This window comes from Puma concolor, chromosome B1 (assembly GCF_028749965.1).
Source record: "Puma concolor isolate L17-30 chromosome B1, mPumCon1.1.hap2, whole genome shotgun sequence".
In the NCBI taxonomy this organism is placed as follows: Eukaryota; Metazoa; Chordata; class Mammalia; order Carnivora; family Felidae; genus Puma; species Puma concolor.
In genome coordinates this window covers 44,096,307-44,123,890 of record NC_141670.1, presented here as the reverse complement: position 1 = coordinate 44,123,890, position 27,584 = coordinate 44,096,307, and the positions used below count along the sequence as shown (strand labels likewise).

The window sequence follows — 27,584 nt, the reverse complement described above, 5'->3', positions numbered from 1 at the left end:
TTGGAATTTTAGGCTGGGTTGGAGCTGGTTACAAGTCTGTCTCCACAGTGGGGTCTGTGATTGGTGGGCCTGTTATCAGGAGCTTGGGTGGGCATAAAACGTGACTGGTCTCTGAGTGGATTGAACTTCCTGTAGTAGTACCTTGTTCAGGAGGTAAGGTGGCCTTGAGACAAGGGTCTGCTTCAGAGTCCACAGTTGGGTCTTCAGACACCAGGCCTATTACTAGGTGCATGGACTGGTGTGGCTCCCATCAGATACCTGAGAATACTGCTCTCTGTTCACTGGATGGATCCCTGGGTGGCCAGGATGGGTCCCTAACTGGCTGGATGGGCTGGGAGCTGAATATAGGGCTAGTTCAAGATCTCTTGATGTGTAGACATGAGCATCTGCTCTTGGTTCCCCAAAAGCTGGCAGGACAGCTTGAGGACTGAGGCTTGGAGTTGCTGAAACTGAGTATAGATCCCTTTCAGAATTTTTGGGAATGCAGGAGATGGGTTCCTTGGTTGATGGATCTAGTGGTGGGCTGTGGCTGTGATATAACTGGAGCCAAGTGTAAGGCCCTTCAGGATTTCTGGGGTTACAGCTGGGAGAGTCTCATTTTGGGTCCCTGTGCAGAAAGTATATTCACAGAGTGCAGTTGTTAGGGATAGAGCCAAGTAGAGTGTCCTTTTAGAAATACTAGGGTTGTAGACAAGAGTGTCCCCCACTGGGGCCCTGGGCCCTTAGGACTGTTGGCAGACTGTGGCTGTGAAGAAGCTAGAACTGCTTTTGGGCCCTTTCAGGATCTCAGGGGGCATAGATGGGAGTTTCTCCTGCCTGATCCCTATGCCTGCAGTCTTCTCTGGGCTCATAGGTGGCTGTCATCTTGCTGTGTGCTCACATGACCCTTATTCTGTGTGCACATGGAGAGAGAGAGAGAAAGAGAGGGAGAGAGAGAAAGTGAGCACAAACTCTCTGGTGTCTTTTCTTATAAAGGCACTAATTCCATCAGACCAGGGTTCCACCCTCATGACCTCATCTAACCCTAATTACCTCCCAAAATCTTTATCTCCAAATACTACTATATCAGGGTTAGGGCTTCAGCATATGAATCTTGAGAGGATACAAGCAATGAGTTTATAAGGAGAGCCACTAGGGTAGATTTAAATTAGTAAAAGTAGAATAATATTTATTCCTTCCTTATGCCCAGGTAGCTTTTTGCTGTGGGGTTGTATGTTCTGCTCAGTGTGGTAAAGGCTTTAAACCTTTTCCTAAACATTTTCACATTTCAGTTATTTTTGGTATTTGTTTTTGGTCTGGACATATAAATGAGAGATATTGGTCAGTGTATTAGTCAGGTTTCTCTAGAGAAACAGAACTAATAGGATGTCTGTATATGTGTGTATGTAAGATGGTGTAGTTCCAGTCCAGAGGCTGAGAGAGAGAAAGCGGTTAAGCAAGAATGGAGACCAGGGTATTTAGACCATTTCTTTATGCAACTTACTGTTATCTTCAGGACCCTGCTCAGGCTGTACTATGTATCTGCCACTTTCATTTGATGGTGGAATGTTGCTGTGCATGCTAGACTTTAAAGTATGGTGGGTCAGATAACACCCAGTTCATGATGGGTAATTCAGGTCCCATGGTAACCTGGTGGCTTATGGTTAAGTGTTCAGTCTAGTAAGGCGTAAGCTGTATCTGAAAAGGAGAGTAGTTATCTGCAGAGGATGGCAGTGTTTTGTTCCAAAATCCTAAGGGTCTGTAGTGCTGTTTACCTCTAAGGAACTGCCAGAGGCTCCAGACAGCCACCCTATCTGCCACTGACATTTCAAGCACCATTGGATCTAGTGGAGCAAGGGGCCAGTTGGCAGAGCAGTTTCTGTGGCATCCCGGACCTGTTTCAGCCTTCTCTTGCTCTGGTCCATGCTCTACGAGCAGTTTTTCAAGTTACATGGTAAATGGGCTTGAGTAACATGCCCACATGAGGAATGTGTTGCCCCCCAAACTCAGAGGCCCACTAATTGTCTTACTTCTCTTTTGGTTGCCTGATGTAAAAACTTATCCTTCATTTTTGAAGGGAAATCTAGATATGTCCCGCACCACTGATACCCTAGAAATTTTGCTGAGGTAGAAGACTCCTGAATTTTTGTCTGATTTACTTTCCACTGACATGCAAATGTCTTACCAGTTAGTCTACAGTATTGCTACTTCTTACGCACTAGATCCAATCAGATAATGTCATCAATGTAGTGAGCCAGAGTGATATCTTGTGGAAGGAAAAGTTGATTAAGATCCCTGCAAACTAAATTATGATGTAGGACTGGAGAGTTGCTATACCCCTGAGAGAGGACAGTGAAGGTGTATTGCTGGCCTTGCCAGCAAACCGCTTCTGGTGATCCTTATTGACCAGTGTGGAGAAAATAGTATCTGCCTATTCAGTAGCTGCATACCAGGTGCCGGGAGATATGTGAATTTGCTCAAGCAGTAAAACCACAGTAGCTACAGCAGCAATTACACCTACCAGCTGCTTAAGCTTATAATCTGCTGTTCTCCAAGGTCTGTCTTCTGCACAGGCCAAATAGCTTAGTTGTATTGGAATATTTTTCCAGTCCTTAGTGGTGGTATTGATCTCTGCAGTGACTCCTGGATTGTGGTATTACTTTTGGTGTACTGTTTTCCTAGGAAGTGGCAGTTCTAATGGCTTCCATTTGGCCTTTCCCGCCATAATAACCCTGACTCCACAGGTCAGGGAGCCAATGTGGGGATTCTGCTAGCTGTTGATTATGTCTGTTCCAGGCATGCATTCTAGAACTGGGATGGGGTTCAGGGACCTACTGGGCCCACTATGCGGACGACCTGAGCTGAAACTCCATTGATCACCTGACCTCCATAGCTCCCTACTCTGACTGGTAGGCCACCATGATGTTTTGGGTCTCCTGGAAGCAGTGTCAATTCAGAGCCAGCATCCAGTAGTCCCTGAAAGATCTGATTATTTTCCTTTTCCACAGTGCTCAGTTACCCTGGTAAAAGGCCATAGGTCCTATTGGGGATGGATGGGAGAAAGATTACCAATATAAATTTTTGGCAGTGTATCAGGGTACTACCTGAATGGGACTCATCCTCTCCTTCATTTAAAGGCTTCTAGGTCTGTAATATGGCTCAAGTCTGGTAATTGATTGAGGGCCCATGATACTGTTTTGTTCACTTGACCTAGAACTTTTCTGCTTCTACAGATGTAGTAAGAATTTACTGGTAGGCTTCCTCCGTTTTTATTTCTAGGAATACCATGACCAACTAACTAATGCCATAGGTCTGCAAGTTGGACTTTTATGATTGCTCCTTTGACTTTGCTGTTTATTATGGTAGCCATATCCACCTTGCCTTTGTCATTGAGTGCCACTGCACTTGGCCCTGGCCATTTGGCATTCAGTTACTTCTGCGGCATTTAGGTTTTACAATTCAGTGACTGTAGTTCCTAATATCAAGTGGCCTACAGAGAAGAGTGATGACAGAGCTATTTAGGCCTGCTGGGGTTCCCCTCACAAATTTATTTCTCACAGTTATTGTGGAAGGTGTGTCTGCTGGACCTTCCCAGAGTGAGTGAGTGGGTCTGAAATAACCCATTCTTAACACTCCAATCTTAACTAAGCCTTTGAATCATTTCTTTCACCTTAAACCAAGACAGATCCAGCATTTCCAACTTGCTCAGGATGAGTTAACTTTTGGTCCATGTTTCAGCTAATTAACCAACAAACTGTTAAAGCTCTTAATAAATCCCTGACCTGCAGCATTACATGTAGAATCTCTACTTAGTAAGCCCATACATAACAGTAAATTTGGCCTGATCCAACTTTATGTTCCTTCTACCATTATCCCACACCCTTTATATCCATTCTTACACATGTTCCCTGCACTTCTGTCTGGATAAATTAGAAAACTCAAGTAGCTCCCTATTTAAAAAAATATTTATTCATTTTTTGAGAGATGGAGACAGAGTGTGAGTGGGGGAGGGGCAGAGAGAGAGGGAAACAGAATCCAAAGCAGGCACCAGGCTCTGAGCTGTCAGGACAGAGCCCAACACGTGGCTTGAACCCACAAACTGTGAGATCATGACCTGAGCCGAAGTCGGATGCTTAACCAACTGAACCATCCATGCACCCTTCAAGTAGCTCTTTTGGTACACCTCCTCACAGGTCATACTTTTAGGGGCCTGCTGAGACTTGAGTCTAGTGATAGGTCTAAAAGCAAAGATGGGCGCTAGGTAGGGGTGAGTCCTGAGGTGAATCAGCATTGTCTTGGAAGGCAACTTCCTCCTTGGAGGCCATTACAATTTCCTCTGGCAATGTAATGCTAATCTCTTTACTTGGGAGTGGAAAGGCCTTTTCTTTTAAGGGTAAGGAAACTGCTTCCACTGGCAAGGAAGACTCATCAGTCTTTAGGGGCTCAACAATTCAGGTTAGACTCTTGTTCATTTGACCTAGAACTTTTCTGCTTCTACAGATATCAGGGTCTTCCCACACATCCCCAAGACAAGTTTTAGGATCACATTCTTTCTCCCTAATGCCCTCATTTTAATGGTAGTTACCCTGCAAGTCTGGGAGTTCCAACTTGTGTTGTAATCTCACCAGTTGAAGGAGGAAATTCTGGGTTTGATTTTCAGAGGTCTCAGCCCTGTGGCTACAAAAGATTAGGCTCCCCTTCTGGGGACACTTAGAAGCTCTCAGGTTATTTTTGCTGTATTTGAGCTGAGAGTTCAAATTTCTGGGCAATAAGCTCTTTTCATTCCCTACTTTGTCCGGTGATATTAGGAGTAACTACCTGATGTCATACTTATTAATTTAATAAGAAATGTTTGAAGGTATCATATGCACAATTATGCAGATCCTTGATTCTTATAAATGGTTGATTAGGAATAAACAGTGGTGATATTTTGCATATCTTCCTGTCAGATCATGCTATGGACTCTCAGTACTCTGTTATTGCAAATAGAGCACTAACATCTTCAAATGTAGTCAGGTAAGAGATCCAATTCCAGAGGCCCAGGAACGAATTCAGAAAACTCATCCTTAAAACCTGTTCCTCTAAAACCACTCTTGGTATCATTCTCTGCATTAGTCAGGGTTTTCTGGGGAAACAGAACCAATAGGAAGTGTGTGTGTGTGTGTGTGTGTGTGTGTGTGTGTGTGTGTGTGTGTATTCATTCATTTATTAATTATAAGAAATTGACTCACACAGTTACAGGGGCTGAGAGGCCCAAGATTTGCAGTTTGCAACCTGCAGATCCAGGAGAGATGATGGTGCAGTTCTAGCCAGAGTCCAAAGGCCTGAGAACCAGGAGAGCTGATGATAATTCTAGTCTGGAAGCCAGCAGGCTCAATACCCATGAAGAGTCAGTGCTTTAGTTCAAGTCAGGGGGAAGGAAAAACCAGCCTTAGATTGAAGACTGGCAGGCAGGAGTAATTCTTTCTTACTCAGGGGAGGATCAGGCTTTTTGTTCTTTTCTGGCCATCAACTGATAGGACAAGGTCCATCTACATTAGGAAAGCAATCTCCTTTACTCAGTCTATTAATTTAATGACCTAAATCAGTCTATTAATTAATGACCAGTCTAATTAATTTAAATGACCAAAAAAAATCACCCTCACAGAAACGCTCAGAATAATGTTTCACTACAGATCATGGGCACTCAGTGTCCCATACAAGTGGACACATAAAGGTAACCATCATAGTTATTACAAGTTAATGGAGTTCAGAGTAAAAATATGTATTGGGAAAAAAAATCTATAAAAAATGGTGGATTATAGTATTCATTTATCTTCTTTGTCTGCCAAAACCTCTCAAAATAGAAAGGAATAAATAGGGAATAATTTTTTTTTTTTTTTAAACTTACATCCAAGTTAGTTAGCATATGGTGCAACAATGATTTCAGGAGTAGATTCCTTAATGCCCCTGACCCATTTAGCCCATCCCCCCTCCCACAACCCCTCCAGTAACCATCTCTTTGTTCCCCATATTTAAGACTCTCTTATGTTTCGTCCCCCTCCCTGTTTTATATTATTTTTCTTCCCTTCCCTTGTGTTCATCTGTTCTGTGTCTTAAAGTCCTCATATGAGTGAAGTCATATGATATTTGTCTTTCTCTGACTAATTTTGCTTAGCATAATACCCTCTAGTTCCATCCACGTGGAAATGGCAAGATTCCCTTCTTTTTGACTGCCGAGTTATACTCCATTGTATATATATACCACTTCTTTATCCATTCATCCATCGATGGACATTTGGGCGCTTTCCATACTTGGGCTATCGTTGATAGTGCTGCTGTAAACATTGGGGTGCATGTGCCCCTTCGAAACAGTGTACCTGTATCCCTTGGATAATACTAGTAGTGCAATTTCTGGGTTGTAGGGTAGTTCTATTTTCAGTTTTTTGAGGAACCTCCATACTGTTTTCCAGAGTGGCTGCACCAGTTTGCATTCCCAAGGAATAAATCTTGAAGTGAGAAATACAGGAGATTTCAACAGTAGCTAAAGATTTTAGCCAGTTATGAAAAACTGAAAGAGGACAGAAAATAGTAGACAGTGGTGGGATCTACAACTTACAGAGCAAACTGATGGGATGTGAACAAGAAGACTGTTTCTTAGGTGGGCAGAACCTGAAACACATCAGTTTGCAGCTCAGATTTGGAAACACTGGTTATAGCTGAGAGTGGGCTGAAGCATGAGACAGAATATGGAGTTATGTTTACTGTAGTCATGGAGAGGCTAGCTTGTTGTCCTGTCTGTCTGGTTCTCTCATCTGGCCAGCAAAGCTTCAGCAAGCAGTTGCCTATTTCTCCAGGTCGAAGGTGAGAAGATAGGACTTTTGATATATGTATTTGCTCATCCTGTGAGATGCCTGTCTCCCTATCCTAACCATAGTATGCTGTTTCCCTTGTTGCACATGTAACTGAACTATAGAGGAATTCTTACATAAAGTTTTCAGAGGAAGCGGAGCAAAAAGACTGAGACAGAAAAATGAGAGAAAGATAAAAGCCTGAGAGAATCAATTAAAGATTTTTAAATCCAGCTAATTTAAATCTTTAGAGAAAGAAAGTAGAGAAAGTGGACAATTGTGAAATTACAGAGTGCTTGGTGAAGAAAAACCTTAATAGCTTCCAGAGACAAAAATAAAACAAAAGAAAAACAAACCCAAAGCAAACAAAACCAAAAATAGATCACCTATAAAAGAATGAGATTGAAAACTGAATTCTGGAAGACAGGGGAGTAATAGTTTCATGTTCTGAAAGATTCTCAAACTAGAATTCTGCTGAAGTATCAGCCAAGTGGGAGGGCACAGTAAAAACAATTCAGACATTCAGAGGCTCAGCAAAATTATCTTTTATTTATATTTTCTTAGGAAGTAATCTAATGTAATGTTCTGGCAAATGAGGAAGGAAACCAAAAAAAGAGAAAGAATCGTAATCTAGGACACAGAAGAATGTCAAAGAGAAATTCCAAGATAAACAGCTGTGTACCAGCCAGGCGAATAATCAGTTTATTTGGAGTAAGGGAACCCTGAAGGAAGTTTTCTAGAGAAAGCGGGAACTTGAAATGGCATAATAGCTTTTTTTTTTTTTTTTCAGTCAGGGGTTGAATGTTGATATGACAGAGGCCAATTGTGTAAGAAGAAAGGCAAGTGTTTGCTGTAGTGAAAACAAAGGCTATATAAGAAAGAAAATATACTCTTAGTACTTAGCTTTGAAATCAACAGTGTTTTGTGTTAATTGTTGGCAAGGAATACTTATTCCCCACGTCATTGTTTCCTTGTAGAGGAATTTCAGCACTCCTGGGTTTTGAGTGACTTCAGCAACATGGCTGAATAAGATGTTCCTCATTTGTGCCCCCCCCCCCCAACAATAACAATTTGGTATCCATTTATGGACAGAAGTGCCTTTGTGGGAGCTGAGTGATACGGCATCATATGTCAAGGGACCAGGAAGGAGCTTTGCACACTGTGTGTTAGGTAATAGGCATAAAGACTTCGGTGCTGGCTGTGGACTCTGCAGTGGCCTGTTTCTGTCTCTAGCCCTTCTGGGCTGCAGTCTGTAAGTCCCTGGAAAATACTGTCTTAGACAGTCACCCACAAGATGAAAGAACCTTTGTGGAAGTCCAGGTTTCCAGTAGAGAATTTCCAGCACAGTGTTGGAGCAAAAGTATATGAGTTTGGACACATTGGAGAGGGTAAGAGGAACGATTTGACTTTGCCCACATCACTCCTCACCCACAGTGGCACAGCTTAGGGCCAGATAAATGTTTTCAGCCCGTGGTTTATCCCATGAGGGGAATTGAGAGTGGTAAGTGGGCCCCTGGCTTTCCCAGTTGTGGAGGACCCATTCTCTCTTACCTCATCCATAGTATTAACTTGTGAGAGTGGGCATAAGAGACTGGGAGAGTGGCACATTACTCTTGGAGGACATTAAAGGGATGTGATTACTTGTACTATATACTATATAGGAAGATTGAAATAATACCAGGTATCTTTTATGACCACGATGGTGTGAAACTAGGAATCATCAATAAGAGGAAAGCTAAAAAATTCACAAATATGTCGAAATTAATAAGCAACATATTCCTGAAAGCAACCATTGGGCTATCAAAAATATCTTGAAACAAACAAAATGGAAAGACAACAAACTAAAACTTATGTAATGCAGCAAAAGCAGTCCTAAGAAGGAAGTATAAAGCAATAAACATCTACATTAAGAAAATTAAAGATCTTAAACAACGTAACTTTATACCTCAAGGAAGTAGAAAATGAAGAGTAAACCAAGCCCAAAGTTAATAAGGGAAGGAAATAACAATGATCAGGGCAGATAAATAAAATAGACACCAGCAACACAATAGAAAAGTTCGAAGAAATAAGAATTGGTTTCTTGAAAATATAAGCAAAACTGACAAACCTTTAGTTAGGCTATGGAAAAAGAATATTCACATAAATAAAATCAGAAGCGAGAGAGGAGACATTACAACTGTTACCACAGTAGTACAAAGGTTTATAAGAGACTGCTATGGACAATATTATGCTAAAAAATTGGATAACCTAGAGTAAACAGATAAATTTCTAGAAACCTACAATCTATTAGGACTAAGTCACGATAAAATAGAAAATCTGAATAGGCCAATAACAAGGAAGGAGATTGAATCAGCAATCAACAATCTCCCAACTTAGAAAAGTTCACAACCAGATGGTTTAACTAGTGAGTTCCACCAAACATTTAAAGAACTAATGCCAGTCCTTCTTAAATTCTTCAAAAAATTGAAGAGAACACTCGGAAACTCATTTTACAAGGTTAACATTCCTCTGATGTTAAAGCCAGATGAAGATACAGGAAAAAAGGAAAATTACAGTCCAAATCCTTGGATCAAATAGATGCACAAATTTTCAACAAAAATACTAGCAAACTGAATTCAGCAGCACATTAAAAAGATCATATACCATAATCAAGTGGTTTTATCCCTAGAATGCAAGGATGGTTCAATATAAGCAAGTATATAAATGTGATACACCGTATTAATGAAATGAAAGATAAAATCGTGATCCTCTCAATATATGTAGAAAAGGCATTGACAAAATACGACGTACTTTCTTGCTAAAAACCTTTCAACAAATTGAGTATAGGAGGAATGTACCTCTACATAATAAAGGCCATATATGATAAACCCATAGGTTACATCATACTCATTGGCAAAATGTTGACAGCTTTTCACCTGGGATAAGAAATAAGGATGTCTAGTCTTACCACTCTTATTTAACAAGTACTGGAAGTCTTAGCCAGATCATCTGGGCAAGACAAAGAAATAAAAGGCATCCAAATCACACTAGAAAAAGTGACATTGTCTTTGTTTGATATGATATGATCTTTTATTTATTTTTTGATATCATCTTTTAAGTAGAAAGTCCTACAGACTTCCAAAAAAACTGTTAGAACCAATCAATGAATTTGGTAAAGTTGCAGGATACAAGGTCAACATACAGGAATTAGTTGTGTATGTATATCCTAATAGTGAACTAAGTTAAAGAGAAATAAAACCATCCCATTCACCATTGTGTCAAAAAAATAAGGTGCTTATGAATAAATTGAAGCAAGGAGGTGAAAGACCTATCCACTGAGAACTATAAGACTATGATGAAACAAATTGAAGAAGACAAAAATAAATGGAAGATATCCTGTGTTGGATGGGAAGAATTAGTATTGTTAAAACGCCCATACTATCCAAAGTCATCTGTAGATTCAATGCAATCCAATGGTATTTTTCACAGAAATAGAATAAACAGTCCTAAAAGTTGAATGGAACCACAAGGACTCCAAATAGCCAAAGCAATCATGAGAAAGAGGACCAAAGCTAGAAGCATACAAGTGCTGATTTTAAACTATATTATAAATCTGTAGTACTCAAAGAAGTATTACACTGGCATAAAAATAGACACACAGATCAGTGGAACTGAATCAAGCCCAGAAAGATCCCCCTTCATATATGATCAACTACTATTTGACAAGGGAACCAAGACTACTCAATTTCCCATTGAGGATACTCTTTTCAGTAAGTGGTAATGGGAAAACTGGATATTCACATGCTATTGAATATTCATTGATATTGGATCCCTATCTTACAACACTTACAGAAATAACTCAAGATGGATTAAAGACTTAATTAGACCTGAAACTGTAAAACTCCTAGAAGAACACACAGGGAGAAAGTTCCTTGACATTGGTTTTGCAAATGATTTTTTTTTTTAATATGACATCAAAAGCATAAGCAACAAAAGCAAAAATAATTAAGTGGGACTATATCAAATTAAAAAACCTCTGCACAGTGAAATAAATAGTCAAAAAGTGAAAAAGCAACCTTTGGAATGGGAGAAGATATTTGCAAATCATATATCTCATAAGGAATTAATATCCAAAACATGTAAGGAATTCATACAGCTCAATCTAATTTTAAAAAATGTGCAACAGACCTGAGTAGACATTTTTATAAAGAAGACAACAAATGGCCCACAGGTACATGAAGAAGAGTTCAGCATCACTAATCATCAGGAAGATACAAGTCAAAACCACAATGATCTATCACCTCATCCTTGTTACATAGTTCTCATCAAATGTCAAGAGGTAAGTGTTCGTGAGGATATGGAAAATACGGAACTCTTGTGCACCATTGGTGGGAATGTAAATTGGTACAGCCACTGTGGAAAATAGTATGGAATTTCCTCAAAAAATTAAAAATAGATCTACCATGTGATCCAGCAATCCCTCTTCTAGGTGTATATCCAAGGGAAATGAAAATAGGATCTTGAGGAGATCTCTGTACTCATATATGTATTGTAGCATTATTTATAATAGCCAGGATATGGAAACAACCTAAGTGTCCATCAGCTGATGAATGAATAAAGAAGATGTGATATATATACACAATGGAATATTATTCAGCCACGAAAAAGAAGGAAATCCTGCCATTTGTGACAATGTGGAGGTATCTTGAAGGTGTTATGCTAAGTGAAAAAAGTCAGATGGAGAAGGACAAATACTCTATGAACTTACTTATATGTGGAATCTAAAAAGCCAAACTAAAAAAATAAAGCAGAATGTTGGTTGCCAGGGGCTGGGGTGGGGAGGTGGTAGGAATGGGAAGATGTTAGTCAAAGGGTATGAACTTTCAGTTAAAAGATGAATAAATTCTGGGAATCTAATATTCAGCATTGTGATTATAGTTAACAACACTGTATTTTATACTTGAAAGTACTAAGAGTATATCTTAAATGTTCTCCCTACAAAAAAGAAATGGTAATTATGTGGTGTGATGGAGGTGTGAACTAACCTTACTGTGATCAGTTCTCAGAATACAAGTTTATCAAATCAACATGTTGTACATCTTAAAGTTGCACAATATTATACATCAATTATATCCTCTGTAAAGCTGGAAAAAAGTAACACTCTCAGCCTCAGTGTGTTCCTCTTTCACACCCAAGGAAAGCAAAGTAACTGATGTAGTTAATGAGTTTGGGAGAAGACACCGGGCATGGGTGCCTCAGTCCCTTCTGTCTTCTCTTTTCAGATCTCCCTGCCTGCAGAGAGGGTACATTCTGGTCTGCTCTCTCAGCCATGCAGTAAGATTAGCAGGGCAGGCTCTGCTTCTGTGGGGGGAGGCCTGTGGTTGTCCAGAGCAGCCTGTGATTAGGCAGGTAAGTTTGATTTTGGGGTGCAGTATTAGGAAGCCCATTTTGCTGTTTACTTTAGTCATGTTAAATGACTTATTGATAATAAAGATGATACTTCAATTTTCAGTTGTCAGCTTCCCCTGTTTTTTTTTTTTTTTTTTTCTTCACCTAGTTCTGAACTTGCTCAGGGAATAGTGGTATGCAGTGTACTGATGGGATAATACCTGAGTGTTAGTGGTATAAATATGAACCAATATTTACTTTGAGAAGATGAACAAGGGGCGTTTGGGTTCGTGTTATAAAGCTGAATCCTTATTTATCATAAAGGGCGTTATTGATAATGTATAGAATAGATAAGTCAAGAAATAGCATAAAGTAAGCCATGGAGATGAAAAGTACAGCATAGGGAATATAATCAGTAATATTGTAATAACTGCATGTTGACAGATGGTAACTACATGGTGAATTGTAATGTGTATAATTGTTGAATCACTATCTTGAAACCTGAAACTAATATTTTATGTCAACTATACTTCAAGTAAAAAAAAAAAAAAAAGACTCAAAACTACCTGGCTGAAAAAAAGAGAGAGAGAGAGTGGGAGAGAGAGAGAGTGGGAGAGAGAGAGAGTGGGAGAGAGAAAGAAAAGAAAGAAAAAGAGAGAGGAAGGAAGGAAGAAAAGAAAAAGAAATAGTATACTAATTAAAAATGGTAGGGAGTTACGAGAAAAATACAGTAGTTGCTTCTGGACTGCTAGACTGCCAGACTGCTTCTGAACTGCTAGACTGCTAGAAATGGGTCATGTAGTTGTTTCATTAAACATTTTTAGCACTGTTTGATTTTTAGCCATGTGCATGTGTTTTGTTAAAAAAAAATTAAATGAAAAAACAAAGGTAAACTGGTACCCTGTTCTTTGGAAGTCAGTTTAGATGTGTTCTGTCAGCTTGATTGAGAATAGTACAGCATTGACATTCAGAGACTTTTGTTGACATTCGTAGGCTGAGTGATTCTGCAGTGGGAAGAATTTATGACAGTGGTGATATAGTTTTACTGGAATGCCTGATTACTTAATAATTTATGAGTTACCAAAGTTTTGAGATATTTCTCTGAACCTACTGCTATATCAGAAAGTGCTTGATTGCCTGGTTTGATTTAACCAACAAAACATGCCTTTTTCCTTTCCCTAAATGTAGCCTGGCAAAAAGATTTACTGACAATGGAAACGACTCTTTGCTTTGGAAATTGGTCATGCTCTGATGGCTGTAAAAGCCATCAGGTATTCACTTCAGGTTTGGCTCTTGGTTTAATATCTTTGGTTATTTCTAGGAATGAAACATCTATTTGAATGAGTTGACTCTGTATGTTCACTCTTGGATGAATGTTCAAATGCTCCAACTGCATTTGAAGAGTGTATTCTTGCTTAGAATGTATAGTGTTTGATAATTATATGTTCAGATCATTTACGTTCTTATTGTCCTTAATGTGTTCGAGATTTAGAGAAAGGGAAGTTAAAGTCTCCTAGTTTTCTGTTTTCATTTCCCCTTGTAGCTATAACATTTTTGGAACTAAGAATGCTGAATCCATGTGGCAGAGTTTTTTGACTATTACATTTTAGTTGTGGGTTATATCTTTGAGTAGTTCAAAATGTCCCTTTGCTCTATCTTCATGTTTTTATCTTCAATTTTACCTCAATTGATATTGTTACCACACTTTAAGTTTGCCAAATAGAAGTTCTGTCCAACTCTTTTCAGAGTCATTTTGTTTGAAGCATGTGCCTTATAAATAGCCTTACATATTATTTTGTGGCCCAGTCTAAGTTTTTTTCTTTTTTTATGGAAAAAAAGTTTTTAAAAAAGATTATGGGAATGTCATATTTTTGTTATTAAAAAATTCAAAAATATTGTGTAAAACAAAAAATCAAGGTCCTTTGCTGATACCCTATTCATTTCCTAGGGGTAACTCATTTCCTATGGGTAACTACTGTTACCACTATGTTTTCTCTGTTCAGTTCTCTTTCTGGGCATTTGCAAGTGGATATACTCTCTACTACCCCCATTAGACTTTCGGATTAGACCTTAAATAATGTTCTGAAATGTTTTTTACTCAACAGCACAATGCAGAGTGTCATTATATGGAGAGTGACAATGCTTCATGTCAATATATGGATATCTACTTCATTCCATTATAGATATACCATTGACTTAACCACATTCCAGAAATTTGTATTGTCTATAGTTGGTTGGTTAGTTGGTTGACTTTACCAGCACTGAACATTCTTCCACATTTAATCTCATCTACTTTTGTGAGTACTTCTGTAGGATAGATTTCCTGGAATAGATTTTTAAATTAAGGGAGACATTCATTTAAAATTTGATAGAAACTGTCAATTTACTTTTCAACAAGGTGGTAACAATTCACATTCCACTAATTATATATAAGATTGTCTTATTTTTGATAATATTGTATGTTATCAGTCTTTTTAATTTTGATTAATTGACAAAAAGCCTCATTATTATTTTAGTTGCATTTCCCTTCTTGAGCATCTTTTCATATCTTTATTAGCTCTGTATATCCTTTTCTGTTAAGCCAGTATTTATAGCTTTCTGTTTTTCTATTGGATTATTTTATTATTTATTACTTTTTAATTATTATTATTTTATTATTTATTATTATTTTATTATCGTTTTTAAGGGCTTCTCCTATATAAAGGATATTAACAGTTATCTCATGATTTATTTGTTTTTGCTACAAAGAAATTTTAAAATATAATGAAGTTATTTCAGTTTTGTTTGTTTTGCCTTGGTTTCATGTTATGCTTAGAAAAGTTTTTGTATTCCAGCAAAATATAAAAATTCTCTGATGTTTTCTTTTTATATTTTTACAGTGTTGTTGGGCTTGACTTTTATTGGCACAGTTTAATTTGTTAATATTTCATTCTGTTTCTATAATCTTAATGTTTTAAAATGTTTTCTTAATATTTCCTGCTTTATCTTCCTCTCTTGTTGTATTGCACAAATTGTGTTTGAGTGTTTGTGTGTTTGTATGAGTTTGATATGGAGGTTATATACCTTTTTCTTTCTGTTATACTAGTTTTTTTTTTTAATAGCAAGAGAAACACATTAATTTATTTTCCCCAATGATGTCAAGAAGCAAAATAATATCTGCTGATTTCTCCCTGATGTACCTCTATTACTTCCAATCCCTCACACGCTATTTTGTTGTTGTTGGTGGTGGTGTTGAAAAAATACTGGCTTTAAATTCCGATGATTACTGTATTTTAAGGGCTTTTATCTTTTTGTGTTTTATTCAAAAATATTTTCTTTTTGTGTTGTATTAGTATGTCAACGTTTATGTACAAGGATAGCAAATGCTTGGTATGTGTACCTACACTAACATACTGATGGAACAAAACACCAAACATTTTCTGTAGCCATAAAATAGGATAGGTTGGGTCCTGTCCTTCTGGTCTGTACCAAAGGCTGGACTCTGGGGACTTTGAGCAGGCTGATAATTTGGTACTAGTTCAGGTCTATATTCTTTATATATTTATTCAACATTTTTTTTTAGGGGAGGAGCTAAACAGTAAGTGGGAAAAGAGAACTCTAGCTTCTTTTTTATTATCCCAGGTAGTTCAGCTTTGGCTCCAAACTCATATCCTGACATTAGTAAGTGAGTCCTGTGGTTAACTTCATCTGCCCTCCTTTACTTGTGGTTGTTGTTGGTGGTATGGGCTCGGTAGTGTTGGAGAGGATGGGCTTACTGCACCCCTTCAAGCAATTTATCAGGGTTTTCCTTCCAGTTTGGTTCTGCCCGTTACACAAAGTAAACAATGCCAATCAGAACACCCTTTTCCACTAAGAACTTGGAAGTTTTCTGTTCCCTAAAGTAAGTCTGCCAGATGTCAACACATTCCATCTTATTTCTATGACCTTTTTAATGCTTCAAGCATCCACTATAAATTATTTATTGAAAGAAAAGTCTCCTTTTAGCTGAATGGGAAAGTTATTGGTAAATACCTCCTCAAAAGCTTATAGATATATAAAAAAAGTATTTTGAGATCTTTATTTGGAGAAATGGGTGGGTGGAGGACAGGTGAGGAGTTACTTATTACTGTGGAATCTTTTGTACTTTAAAAATGCCTAATCATATAAATATACTTCTTATATAAAAATTAGTTGAAAATTATTAGACAATTTGGGGATCCTCTTACTCTACAATAATGTTGAAACCTATGTATTTTTAGAATAATGAAGGTAGCTATTGACATTGCATTGTTCTCTGATTGTCCTTTATTTCATTAGAGCATTTAAACATTCTGATTTTGTGTAGTTGGTTGCCAAAAAAATTTTTTTAAATAGCACTCCACAGTCTTTAAGAAAAGTTAGCCTTTTTTTCTAACTTACCCCAAAAGAACAGCTTTTCAATAAAAAATTTTTTCTGGAGATATGTTTGTTGGATTAATCCTTTCTGCCCGTGGATGCCCCCGAGTAAGCATCGTCAAAGTCTGCCCTCCCACCGCCGTCATGTCTAAGTCAGAGTCTCCCAAAGAGCCTGAACAGCTGCGGAAGCTTTTCATTGGAAGTTTGAGCTTTGAAACAACCGATGAGAGTCTGAGGAGCCATTTTGAGCAATGGGGAACGCTTACGGACTGTGTGGTAATGAGAGATCCAAATACCAAGCGTTCCAGAGGCTTTGGGTTTGTCACCTATGCCACTGTGGAAGAGGTGGATGCAGCCATGAATGCAAGGCCACACAAGGTGGATGGAAGAGTTGTAGAACCAAAGAGGACTGTCTCTAGAGAAGATTTTCAAAGACCTGGTGCCCACTTAACTGTGAAAAAGATTTTTGTCGGTGGCATTAAAGAAGACACTGAAGAACATCATCTAAGAGATTATTTTGAACAGTATGGGAAAATTGAAGTGATTGAAACCACGACTGACCAAGGCAGTGGCAAAAAGAAAGGCTTTGTTTTGTAACATTTGATGACCATGACTCTGTAGACAAGATTGTCATTCAAAAATGCTGTACTGTGAATGGCCACAACTGTGAAGTAAGGAAAGCTTTATCTAAGCAAGAGATGGCTAGTGCTTCCTCCAGCCAAAGAGGTCGAAGTGGTCCTGGGAACTTCGGTGGTGGTTGTGGCGGTGGTTTTGGTGGGAATGACAACTTTGGCCATGGAGGAAACTTAATTGGGCGAGGTGGCTTTGGTGGCAGTCGAGGTGTGGTGGACATGGTGGCAGTGGGGATGGCTATAACGGATTTGGTAATGATGGAAGCAACTTTGGAGGTGGTGGAAGCTATGATGATTTTGGCAGTTACCACAATCAATCTTCAAATTTTGGACCCATGAAAGGAGGAAATTTTGGAGGCAGAAGCTCTGGTCCCTATGGTGGTGGAGGCCAATACTTTGCCAAACCATGAAACCAAGGTGGCTATGGCGGTTCCAGCAGCAACAGTAGCTATAGCAGTGGCAGAAGATTTTAATTACTGCCAGGAAACAAAGCTTAGCAGGAGAGGAGAGCCAGAGAAGTGACAGGGAAGCTACAGGTTACAACAGATTTGTGAACTCAGCCAAGCACAGTGGTTGCTGGGCCTAGCTGCTACAAAGAAGACATGTTTTAGACAATACTCAAGTGTATGGGCAAAAAACTCGACTGTATTTGTGACTAATTGCATAACAGGTTATTTTAGTTTCTGTTTTGTGGAAAGTGTAAAGCATTGCAACAAAGGGTTTTAATGTAGACTTTTTTTTTTTTGCACCCATGCTGTTGATAGATAAATGTAATAGTCTGATCGTGATGCTGAATAAACATGTCTCTTTTTAAAAAAAATAAATTAATTAATTAAAATAAATTAAAATTTTTTTCTGGAAACCAAGAAAATTTCTAGTAAGTTTTTAGCTGATTCCTTTGAGTCTGTAATGTTTTTTGTATATAATAATACTTTTTATATCTCTTTCAGTATTTAGGACTCATTTCTGTTTCATATCTCATTGCGTGAAGTAGAATTTCTAGAACTATATAAGATAATAATGATTTATTTTCAATAGTGATTTTAATAGAAATGCGTCTATTAATTCATCATTAATCATGATATTGGTAGATAGGTTTTGTCTTATCAACAAAGTATACTTTTATTCTTGTTTTGGAAGAATTTTAAAAATTTAATTGTGTTTTAAACTTTGTGAAATACTGTTTTGATATCTTGTACTAATGACAGTTTATCTGAAGTATTATGGTAATAGATTTCCTATCATTGAGCCTTTTTTATAAGAGTGGTATCAACTCTATCTGGTTACTTTTGATTTGGAAAAGTCCATTTGTGAATATTTTACTTGGGCTTTTCACATTTATATTTGTATGGAAGGATGGATTATAATTTTATCATTGTTTTTGGCCTTTGTGTCATCCTTCTCTTTTCTGATTGTTAATTCTATGTTAATTTCACTTACTTTTTACATTTTCAAATATATAATATGCAAGTTAGCTATTCCTTGAAAGTTTAAAAAAAGTCACCGTGAAATAGTGTGTGCCTAGCTCTTCTTTTCTGGGCACTTGATTAATGTGTTCTGTTTTTCCTTATTCATTACTTCTTCTTCTTCTTCTTCTTTTTTTTTTTTTTTTTTTTGTCCAGATATGTAGAAACTTCCAGTGTGTAAATGCTTCTGTTTTGAATTATGACTGTGATATTCAGAAAAAGTGTCATGGACATGGGGTAGGTAACACTCTCTTCTGGTTTGTTCATGAAACTAGTGCTGAATCATGAGACTTCTCAGTGAGGGTTAGGCGAGACTTCCCAAGATTTTTAGGTTTTTAGATATTGGGGAATTTAGATACCTGACAAATTTTTCATTCTTAAAAAGAGTGAGTGCCTGTGGATTTGCATGAATTTCATCCTTTTTCTTGGTTTCCATTCTTGAGTTTATGATGTAGATATTCACAATTAACCAATTCACAATATTCACAATTAACCAAAGTGGTTTTTTTTGTTTGTTTGTTTGTTTGTTTTTTTTATTGTTTTGAAGGTATGTAATAGCAATAAGAATTGTCACTGTGATAATGGCTGGGCTCCCCCAAATTGTGAGACTAAAGGATATGGAGGAAGTGTGGACAGCGGACCTACATACAATGGCAAGTATATAGGAGAAAATTAGTGTGATTGTCCAGTAGCCCATGTCAGAAAGTGGGCATCCTTGTACCTTTCCCTTATTTCCCACATTGGTTATACATTAAATATATTGATTCTGCCTCCTAAATTTCTCATGAATGTTTCCATTTTTTTTTAAATCCCTATTCATTACCTTCAATTTCTTGTCTGGACTTACAGGATAGCCTCTTAACTAGGCTCCCTCTTCCCCATCTTGCTTCCTGTAATCCATGTTTCATACTACTTTACAGAATTTTATTTTATTTTATTTTTCAGCTGTTTATTTTATAATTTATATTTATTTTTTAAAATTCAAGTATAACATACAATGTTATATTAGTGTCAGCTGTACAATATAATGATTTAACAATTCTGTCCATCACTCAGTGTCTATCACGGTAAGTGTACTCTTTTTTTCCCTTCCAATTTTTATTTAAATTCTAGGTAGTTAGCATACAGTGTAATATTGGTTTTAGGAGTAGGATTAGTGATTCATCACTTACATATAACACTCAGTGCTCATCATAACAAGTGCCCTCCTTTGGGGACCTGGGTGGCTTAGTCAGTTGACTGTCTGACTCTTGATTTAGGCCCAAATCATGATCCCAGGGTTGTGGGATCAAGCCCTGTGTTGGGCTCTGTGCTGAGTGTGGAACCTACTTGGGATTCTCTTCTCTCTCTCCCTCTGCCCCTCTCCCCCACTTGTGCCCTCTCTTTTTCTCTAAACACAAAAGAAAACAAAAACAAGTGCCCTCCTTAATACTCATTACCCATTTAACCCATTCCCCACCCACCTTAAAAGTCTCTTATGGTTTGTCTCTCTGTCTCTTTTTTTTCCTTCCCATAAGTTCATCTGTTTTGTTGGTTAAACTCCACAAATGAGTGAAATCATATGGTATTTGTCTTTCTCCATTTCGCTTAGCATAATACATTCTAGCTCCATCCACGTCATTGCAAATGGCAAGATTGTATTCTTTTTTTAATGTAATTTAAATTTTTTTTTTTTTTTGAGAGAGAGAGATCTAGATAGAGAAAGAGAGAGAGAGAGAGAGAGAGAAAATCCTAAGCAGGCTCCATGCTCAGTGTGGAGCCTGATGTGGGGCATGATCCCACGCCCTGGGATCATGACCTGAGCCAAAATCAAGAGTTGGATGCTCAACCTACTGAGCCACCCAGGCACCCTGTCATACTTTTTGATAACTGAAATATTCCATTACATTACAGAATTTTAGTGTTTTTCGTCAAGAATTCGTTTTGATTATGTCTGTGTTGTGCTTTAAATTCAGTGCTTCTTGGAGTGCCTGAGCGGCTCAGTCGGTTATGCATCCGACTCTTGGTTTTGGCTCAGGTTGAGTTTGAGCCTCACGTGGGCTCTGTGCTGACAGTGCAGAGCCTGCTTGGGATTCTCTCTCCCTCTCTCTCTGACCCTCCCCTGCTTGTGTCTTTGTCTCTCTCAAAATAAATAAATAAACTTAAATAAATTCAGTGCTTCTACATTGCTATTAGAATGAGGTCCAGAAATCCTTAACCTGGCTTAAATGCTTTGCATGATTTGCCTCTAGCTTAACTTTCTTCCCTCCTTTCACTCTGCTTAAGACATGGTAAACTTCTTGTGGTGGCTGGGTGGCTCAGTTGATTGAGGGTTGAGTGGTTGAGTGTCTGACTCCTAATTTTGGCTCAGGTCATGATTCCAGGGTTGTAGGATTGAGCCCTGCATTGGGCTCCGTGCTGACAACTCAGAGCCTGCTTGAGATTTTCTTTCTTTCTCTCTCTCTCTCCAGCTCTCCCGATCCTCTCAAAATAAGTAAATATTTTTTTTTCAACGATTATTTATTTTTGGGACAGAGAGAGACAGAACATGAACGGGGGAGGGGCAGAGAGAGAGAGGGAGACACAGAATCGGAAACAGGCTCCAGGCTCTGAGCCGTCAGCCCAGAGCCCGACGCGGGGCTCGAACTCACGGACCGCGAGATCGTGACCTGGCTGAAGTCGGACGCTTAACCGACTGCGCCACCCAGGCGCCCCAAAATAAGTAAATATTTAAAAAAAGATTCTCTCTCTCCTTTCCTCTGCCCCTCTCCCCCAGTCTCGCATGTGTTCTCTCTCTCTCTCTAAAAGGAAAAAAAAAAAGACATTGTAACTGCTTTTGTTTCCTTTAACAGGCTACTCTTTTACCTCTGGTCTTCGTACAGTATTATAGTCACATTGTAGAAACTTGGCTAATTGCTACTCAGACTTCAGTTTATACCTTACTTTTTCTAGAAAGTTTCCCCTGACTGTGTAAATCTGAATAAATGTGCTCTCTTTATTTGTTCTCCTTTTATTGTAAGCACTATCACATTCTATAGTAATTAGTTACTAATTTTTTTTTCCCTGATAGACTATGAATGAGCTCCTTGTTCACCAGTATCTTCCTAGTGAGAATATATGCTTGCTTTCTCTTGAGTAATTACAAAGTAGAATGGTTGTTTATAGAGTGTGCTTATGTTTAGCATTTTAAGGAATTGCCAAACTTTCCCCAAGTGGTTGTACCACTTTATATTCTCCCCAGCTGCATGCGAGGGCTCTAATTTCTCCACATCCTCTCCAACACTTGGTGTGGTCAGTCTTTTTAATTTTAGCCCTTCTAGCAGATGGCTAATTTTAGCCTTCTAGTGTAATAGAATTTCTCTGATTACTAATGATGAACATTTTTTTGTTCACTTATTTGCCATCCACATATCTTCTTTGGTGAAGTGTCTGTTCAAATCTTTTTGTCTGGTTTTTAGTTAGGTTGTCTTCTTGAGTTCCTTATTCTGGATACAAGTCCTTTCTGACATATATCCTTTGTAAATATTTTCTCTTGGTCTGCTTACTTTGGGTTTCATTTGTGGTTCTTTTTCTAGTTTCTTAAGGTAAAAGATGAGGTAATTGATTTGAGACCTTTTTGCTTTGCTTTTTTTTTTTTTAATGTTCATTTATTTTTGAGAGAGACATAGAGACAGTGCTCCTGTGAGAGAGCGGGGGAGGGGCAGAGAGAGGGAGACAGAGGATCCGAAGAGGGCTTTGCACTGACAGCAGAGAGAGCCTGATGCGGGGCTCTAACTCACAAACCCTGAGGTCCTGACTTGAGCCAAAGTTGGACGCTTAACCAACTGAGCCACCCAGGCACCCCAAAACCTTTTTTCTTTTCTAATATAGGTGTTGTAGTGCTATCAGTTTTCCTCTAAGAACTGTTTTTTTTTTTTGTATCCCACTAATTTTGATATGTTGTGCCTTTGTTTTAATTCATCTCGACCTAACTTCTAATGTATTTTCATTTTTTTTCTTTGACTCATGAGTTATTAAAAAATGCTTTGCTTTGAAGTATCTGAGGGATTTTTAGATACCTTAGTGTTATTGATTTTCCATTTATTACACCGTAGTCAGGAACATAGTTTATATGACTCAAATACTTGTATATTTTCCAAAACTTGTTTTATGTTCCAGATTGTGGTTTATCTTAATAATTAGTTTATGTACACTTGAAAAGAATGTGTATTCTGCTATCATTGGTTAGAGTGTTTTATAAATAATTAGTTCATGTTAGTTGACAGATGTTTAAGTTTTGTATCTCCTTACCGATTTCTGTATACCTGTTCTGTCAATTTTGAGAGAGGAATATTGAAATCTCTGGTATTATTATAACTGTGAATCTGCCTGTTTGTCATGGAAGTTCTGTCAGTTTTTGTTCCATGTAATGTGAAGCTCTGTTCTGTTGACAAACTGATCCCTTTATCATTATGAAGTAGCTCTCCTTATACCTGTTAATATTCAGTGCTTTGTAATTAGAAATTAATATAGCTACTCCGGATTTCTTTTGATTAATCAGCATGGGAAATCCTTTCTCATTCTATTTTCAATCTACTTGTGTCTTTGTATTTAAAGTGGGTTTCTAGTAGGCAGGATATAGTTTGGTTTTGCTTTTTTTTGTCAGTCTGCCAATCTTTGCATTTCAATTGAGTTGTTTTGACCACTTACATTTATTATTTTTTTTAATTAAAAAGATTTTTTTAATGCTATTTATTTTAGAGAGAGAGAGAGAGAGAGACAGTGTGAGCAGGGGAGGGGCAGAGGGAGAGGGAGACACAGAATTTGAAGCGGGCTCCAGGCTCCGAGCAGCTTAGCACAGAGCCCTAACACGGGGCTCGAACCCACAGACCATGAGATCACGACCTGAGCTGAAGTTGGATGCTTAACCGAATGAGCCACCCAGGCGCCCCATTGACCACCTACATTTAATTTTATTATTGATGTTTGGGTTTCAGTCTATCATATTGCTATTTTTCTATCACAGTCCCGCTTCATGTGATACTTTCCACTTCACTCCGTTGCTTCCCTTTCTCTCCTCCTGGCTTTTGTGCTATTGCCGTCATGTTTTGTGTATGTTATAAACCCTACCATACATTGTTATTATTTCTGCTTTAAACAGTTGGGTATCTTTTAAGGAGGCCTAAATGATAGAAAAGGTCTTTATATTTACCCACATAATTACCATTTCTGGTGGTCTTCATTTCTGAAAATTATATTTCCATCTGGTATCATTCAATTTTTGCTTGAAGGACTTCTTTTCACATTTCTTGTAATGCAGCTCTACCAGGGACAAATACTTTTAGCATTTGTGTATCTTAAAAAGTTTTTATTTTGCTTTCTTTCTTGAATAATAACTGGGTAAAGTTATTATTAACTTAACATTTATTAACTTTATATTATGAAAGGGTGGCAGTTTTTCCCTTCCTCTTCTACTTCTTCACAGATGTTTCTCCATTGTCTTTTGGCATTGCTTTTCCTGAGAAATTGGCCATCATCTTTTCTTTTTTGGTCTTTTGTTTTTTTAGGTGTCTTTTTCACTGTCTGGTTGCTTGTAAGATTTTCTCTTTATCTCTGGTTTTTAGTATTTGGTTATAATGTGCCTTGGTGTGTTTGGGATTTGTTGGAATTTTTGGATTTGTGCTTTTATAGTTTCCTTCAAATTTGGAAAGATTGTGGTCATTATTTCTTCAGATATTTTTTTCTGTCTTTCTTCTTCCCGTTCTTCAGGACTCCAGTTGCATGTATATTTGGGTACTTGGAGTTCTTTAACATTTCACTGTTTTGCCTTGATTTTTTTTTAATTCCTTATTCTCTGTATTTAATTTCAAATAGTCTATTGTTATTCTTCAAATTCATGCTTATTCTCTGATGTTTGATCTGCCATTAATTCCATCCAGTGTGTTTTTATCATAGACATTGTAGTTTTTACTTCTATAAGTTCTAGTTTTTTTCATTACTTTCATATCTCTATGTAGCGTGTTCAATCTTTAGCTTCTTGAACATATAGTTGTAATACAATTATAATAACTTACAGTGTTTTTGTCTACTAATTCTATCATCTGTATCATTTTCTTGATTTTTCTCCTCATTTTGAGTCATATGTTTCTTCTTTGCATGCCCAGTAAATTTTTTTTTTTTTTTTTTTTTTTTTTTACTGGATGCCAGTAACTGTGAATTTTGCCCTGTTGGATACTAGGTATTTTGGGATTTCTATTGATGAACTTTGTTCTTGAGTGCTGATGTTACTTGGACATAGTTTGATCCTTCTGGGTCTTGCTTTTAAGCTCTATTAAGCAGGACTTGAACAGCAATTAGTCTAGGGCTAATTTTGTCCCATTACTGAGGCAAAAAGCCTTCTGTTTATTCCACTCAGTGCCACATTGATGATGAAGTTTTCTGCTGTGAATGGTAGGAAGAGGCACTCTTCCTCATTCTATGTGACCTGTGTGGTTTGTTCCCACTGATCCTTTTAGAGGATTCTTTCTGTGGCTTCAGGTGTTTTCTTTACATGCATACATTGATCAGTACTCAACTAAATATTTGAGAGGGGCCCTTTGCAGATCTTTTAAGTTCTGTCTGTGTAGCTCTCCTGTCCAGTACTTTGCTCCATGAACTCTAGCTGCCTTGGCCTCCTCAGACAACCAGCTCCATCTCCTCAATTCAAGGAGACCACTGAGCTTCCCTCACTGTCATTATGATCTGTTAGCTTTCCCTGAGCAGCAAAGCTCACCTTATTTGTTTTCTCTCAGGGATCACTTTTCTTTGTTACCTGATGTGCCCAATGTCTTGAAAACTGTTGCTTAATGTATTTTGCCTGGTTTTCTGGTTATTTTAGCTCACAGGATAAATCTGGTCCCTGTTATTCCATCTTGACTAGAAGTGGAAAGTTGGAACTATGGACTTCAGTGGCTCTTTATCATTCCATTGAGTGGGTGTGCTATAACTTGACTTAGCTGTTTTCTAGTTATTTGACATTAGGTTTCTAAATTTTTGATATGCACTGATAACATACTAATACTTATGCATTTTTTCCAGTTGAAGGATAGATTGCCAGTAATGAGCTTATTAGGTTGAAGACATAATCCTTTTTATGGTTCTTGACCACAATTCCAAATGAATTTATGTTAATGTCACTGATAGTATGAAGGTATCAATTTCAATATAACCTTGTCAGTGTTGGTTGCTTTAATTTAAATTCTGTCTACTCGTTAGTAAGTATGAAATGAGACATCAAACTGACTTTAATTTTTTATATTCTTATTTTTAATTGGGTTGAATTCTATTTCATGTAGTTTCATATAAGCTTTAACAGAAAGTTTTGGTACTTTTATAAACTTAATATTTTATAGACAACTTTATAGTTTACCACTGCTGTTTATATTTAGTATATTTTTTCTTTTCCTAAAGAACATGGAATATATCAAATTAATATGAATTAATGAATTTTTAAAATTTATAATAAGACTTACAACCTAGAAACCAGAAAAAATAATATTGATAAAATTAAATACCTAAAAACAATAAATGTATGCATAGAGAAAAGCATTGGATCCTAAGACAAATGATAAAATAGGAAAAATATTTCCAACTCATATCACAGACAAAGCTAGTTTCCTAATGTATAAAGAACCTTTAGAAACTGAGAAGAAAAAAACCAATAGTCCAATAGAAAAATAGATTGGATAGAAAAAGAAATACAGTATTTCCTTACACATGAACAGTTGTTTTCCTCATAATATAAAAAAAATGTAAATTAAAATTATATAAGATACAATTTTTCACCTAACAGGTTGGCAAAAGTGCAGAAGGTTGACTCTATGGGTGATACAATGAGGAATTCTTATATATTGCTGGCTGGCATGCTAAATTGTAACCACCGCTGTGGCGGACAGTTTAACAGTGCCTTAAAAAATGATGAATGCCTTTACTCTCTGATACAGCAATTCTACTTCTGCAAAATTATTCTATACATATGGCTGTATCAATATGATAGGATATATATGTACAAGGTTATTTATTATAGCATTTTTTTTAGAATAGCAAAAGATAGGAAAAATAAAAGTATCGGTAGGGCACTGGCTAGATAAACTGTAGGACATCCTTGTAATGGAGTTTTGTATAGCTGTTTAGAAAATGAGGTGGTCCTCTGTATGGTTTGGGAAGATGTACATAGAAGCAAAAAAAAAATGATGTGCTCCATAGTGTTTATGATATGCTACCTTTCGTGTAAGAAAGGGTTGGCAATAAAAGCATACTTTATTTTTGCTTATGTTTGCATGAAGGAATACTGTAAGAAACTAATGAAAGTGGTTATCTAATGGAAAGGCAAAGATGAAGTAGTTAGGGAAGAGGTATAAGCAAGACTTCTCAATGAATTGTTTCTGTCAGTTTGACTTTGAACAATGTGAAAATTAATGTAAAACATTTATAATCACCTAGTATGTTTTAGTTAATATGTGTTAACTTCTAATTTAATGATCATTAATATAAAATTCTTTTCTCTAGAAAAGAGTACTGCATTGAGAGATGGACTTCTGGTATTCTTCTTTGTAATTGTTCCCCTTATTGTGTTTGCTGCTTTTGTCTTCATCAAAAGAGATCAACTATGGAAAAGCTACTTCAGAAAGAAGAGATCACAAACATATGAGTACTTAAATTTTTTTCTTTTAAATTCATAATAAAGAATTTAAAGTAATTATTAATGATGACAGTCATATCATAGAGGTTGGTTTAAAAATAGAGTTCTAAGGGTTCTTTCTATTTTTTTGACATAATTAGCAGAGGTTAAAGGATAGTGGTGATTCAGCCACCTCTTATAATGGTGAGGGAAAAGATTATAATGACCAGCCTGTATGCTACTGAAAATGGCCCTTAGGCTTCATTTGTTTGACATTGATTTCTGATAGTTGGGTACGTATAATTTGGGGCTATAGCTT

The 27,584-nt window shown here is 37.3% G+C and overlaps 1 protein-coding gene and 1 pseudogene across 2 annotated transcripts in view; both read left to right on the top strand.

The window, feature by feature from the left end:
- The window catches only part of ADAM9 (ADAM metallopeptidase domain 9), a 152,047-nt gene that overhangs the window by 114,205 nt on the left and 10,258 nt on the right, over nt 1-27,584 (top strand). The window contains exons 17-19 of one of the 2 annotated variants that reach the window (XM_025921371.2): nt 18,805-18,885; nt 19,196-19,301; nt 27,154-27,295. In XM_025921371.2, the coding sequence (XP_025777156.1) occupies nt 18,805-18,885; nt 19,196-19,301; nt 27,154-27,295 (329 nt within the window). Of the gene's footprint in view, nt 1-12,070; nt 12,198-18,804; nt 18,886-19,195; nt 19,302-27,153; nt 27,296-27,584 lie in introns of those variants that run through there. The other variant, XM_086703654.1, reaches the window with a different exon arrangement.
- On the top strand, nt 14,947-18,792 carry LOC147581603 (heterogeneous nuclear ribonucleoprotein A1 pseudogene; annotated as a pseudogene).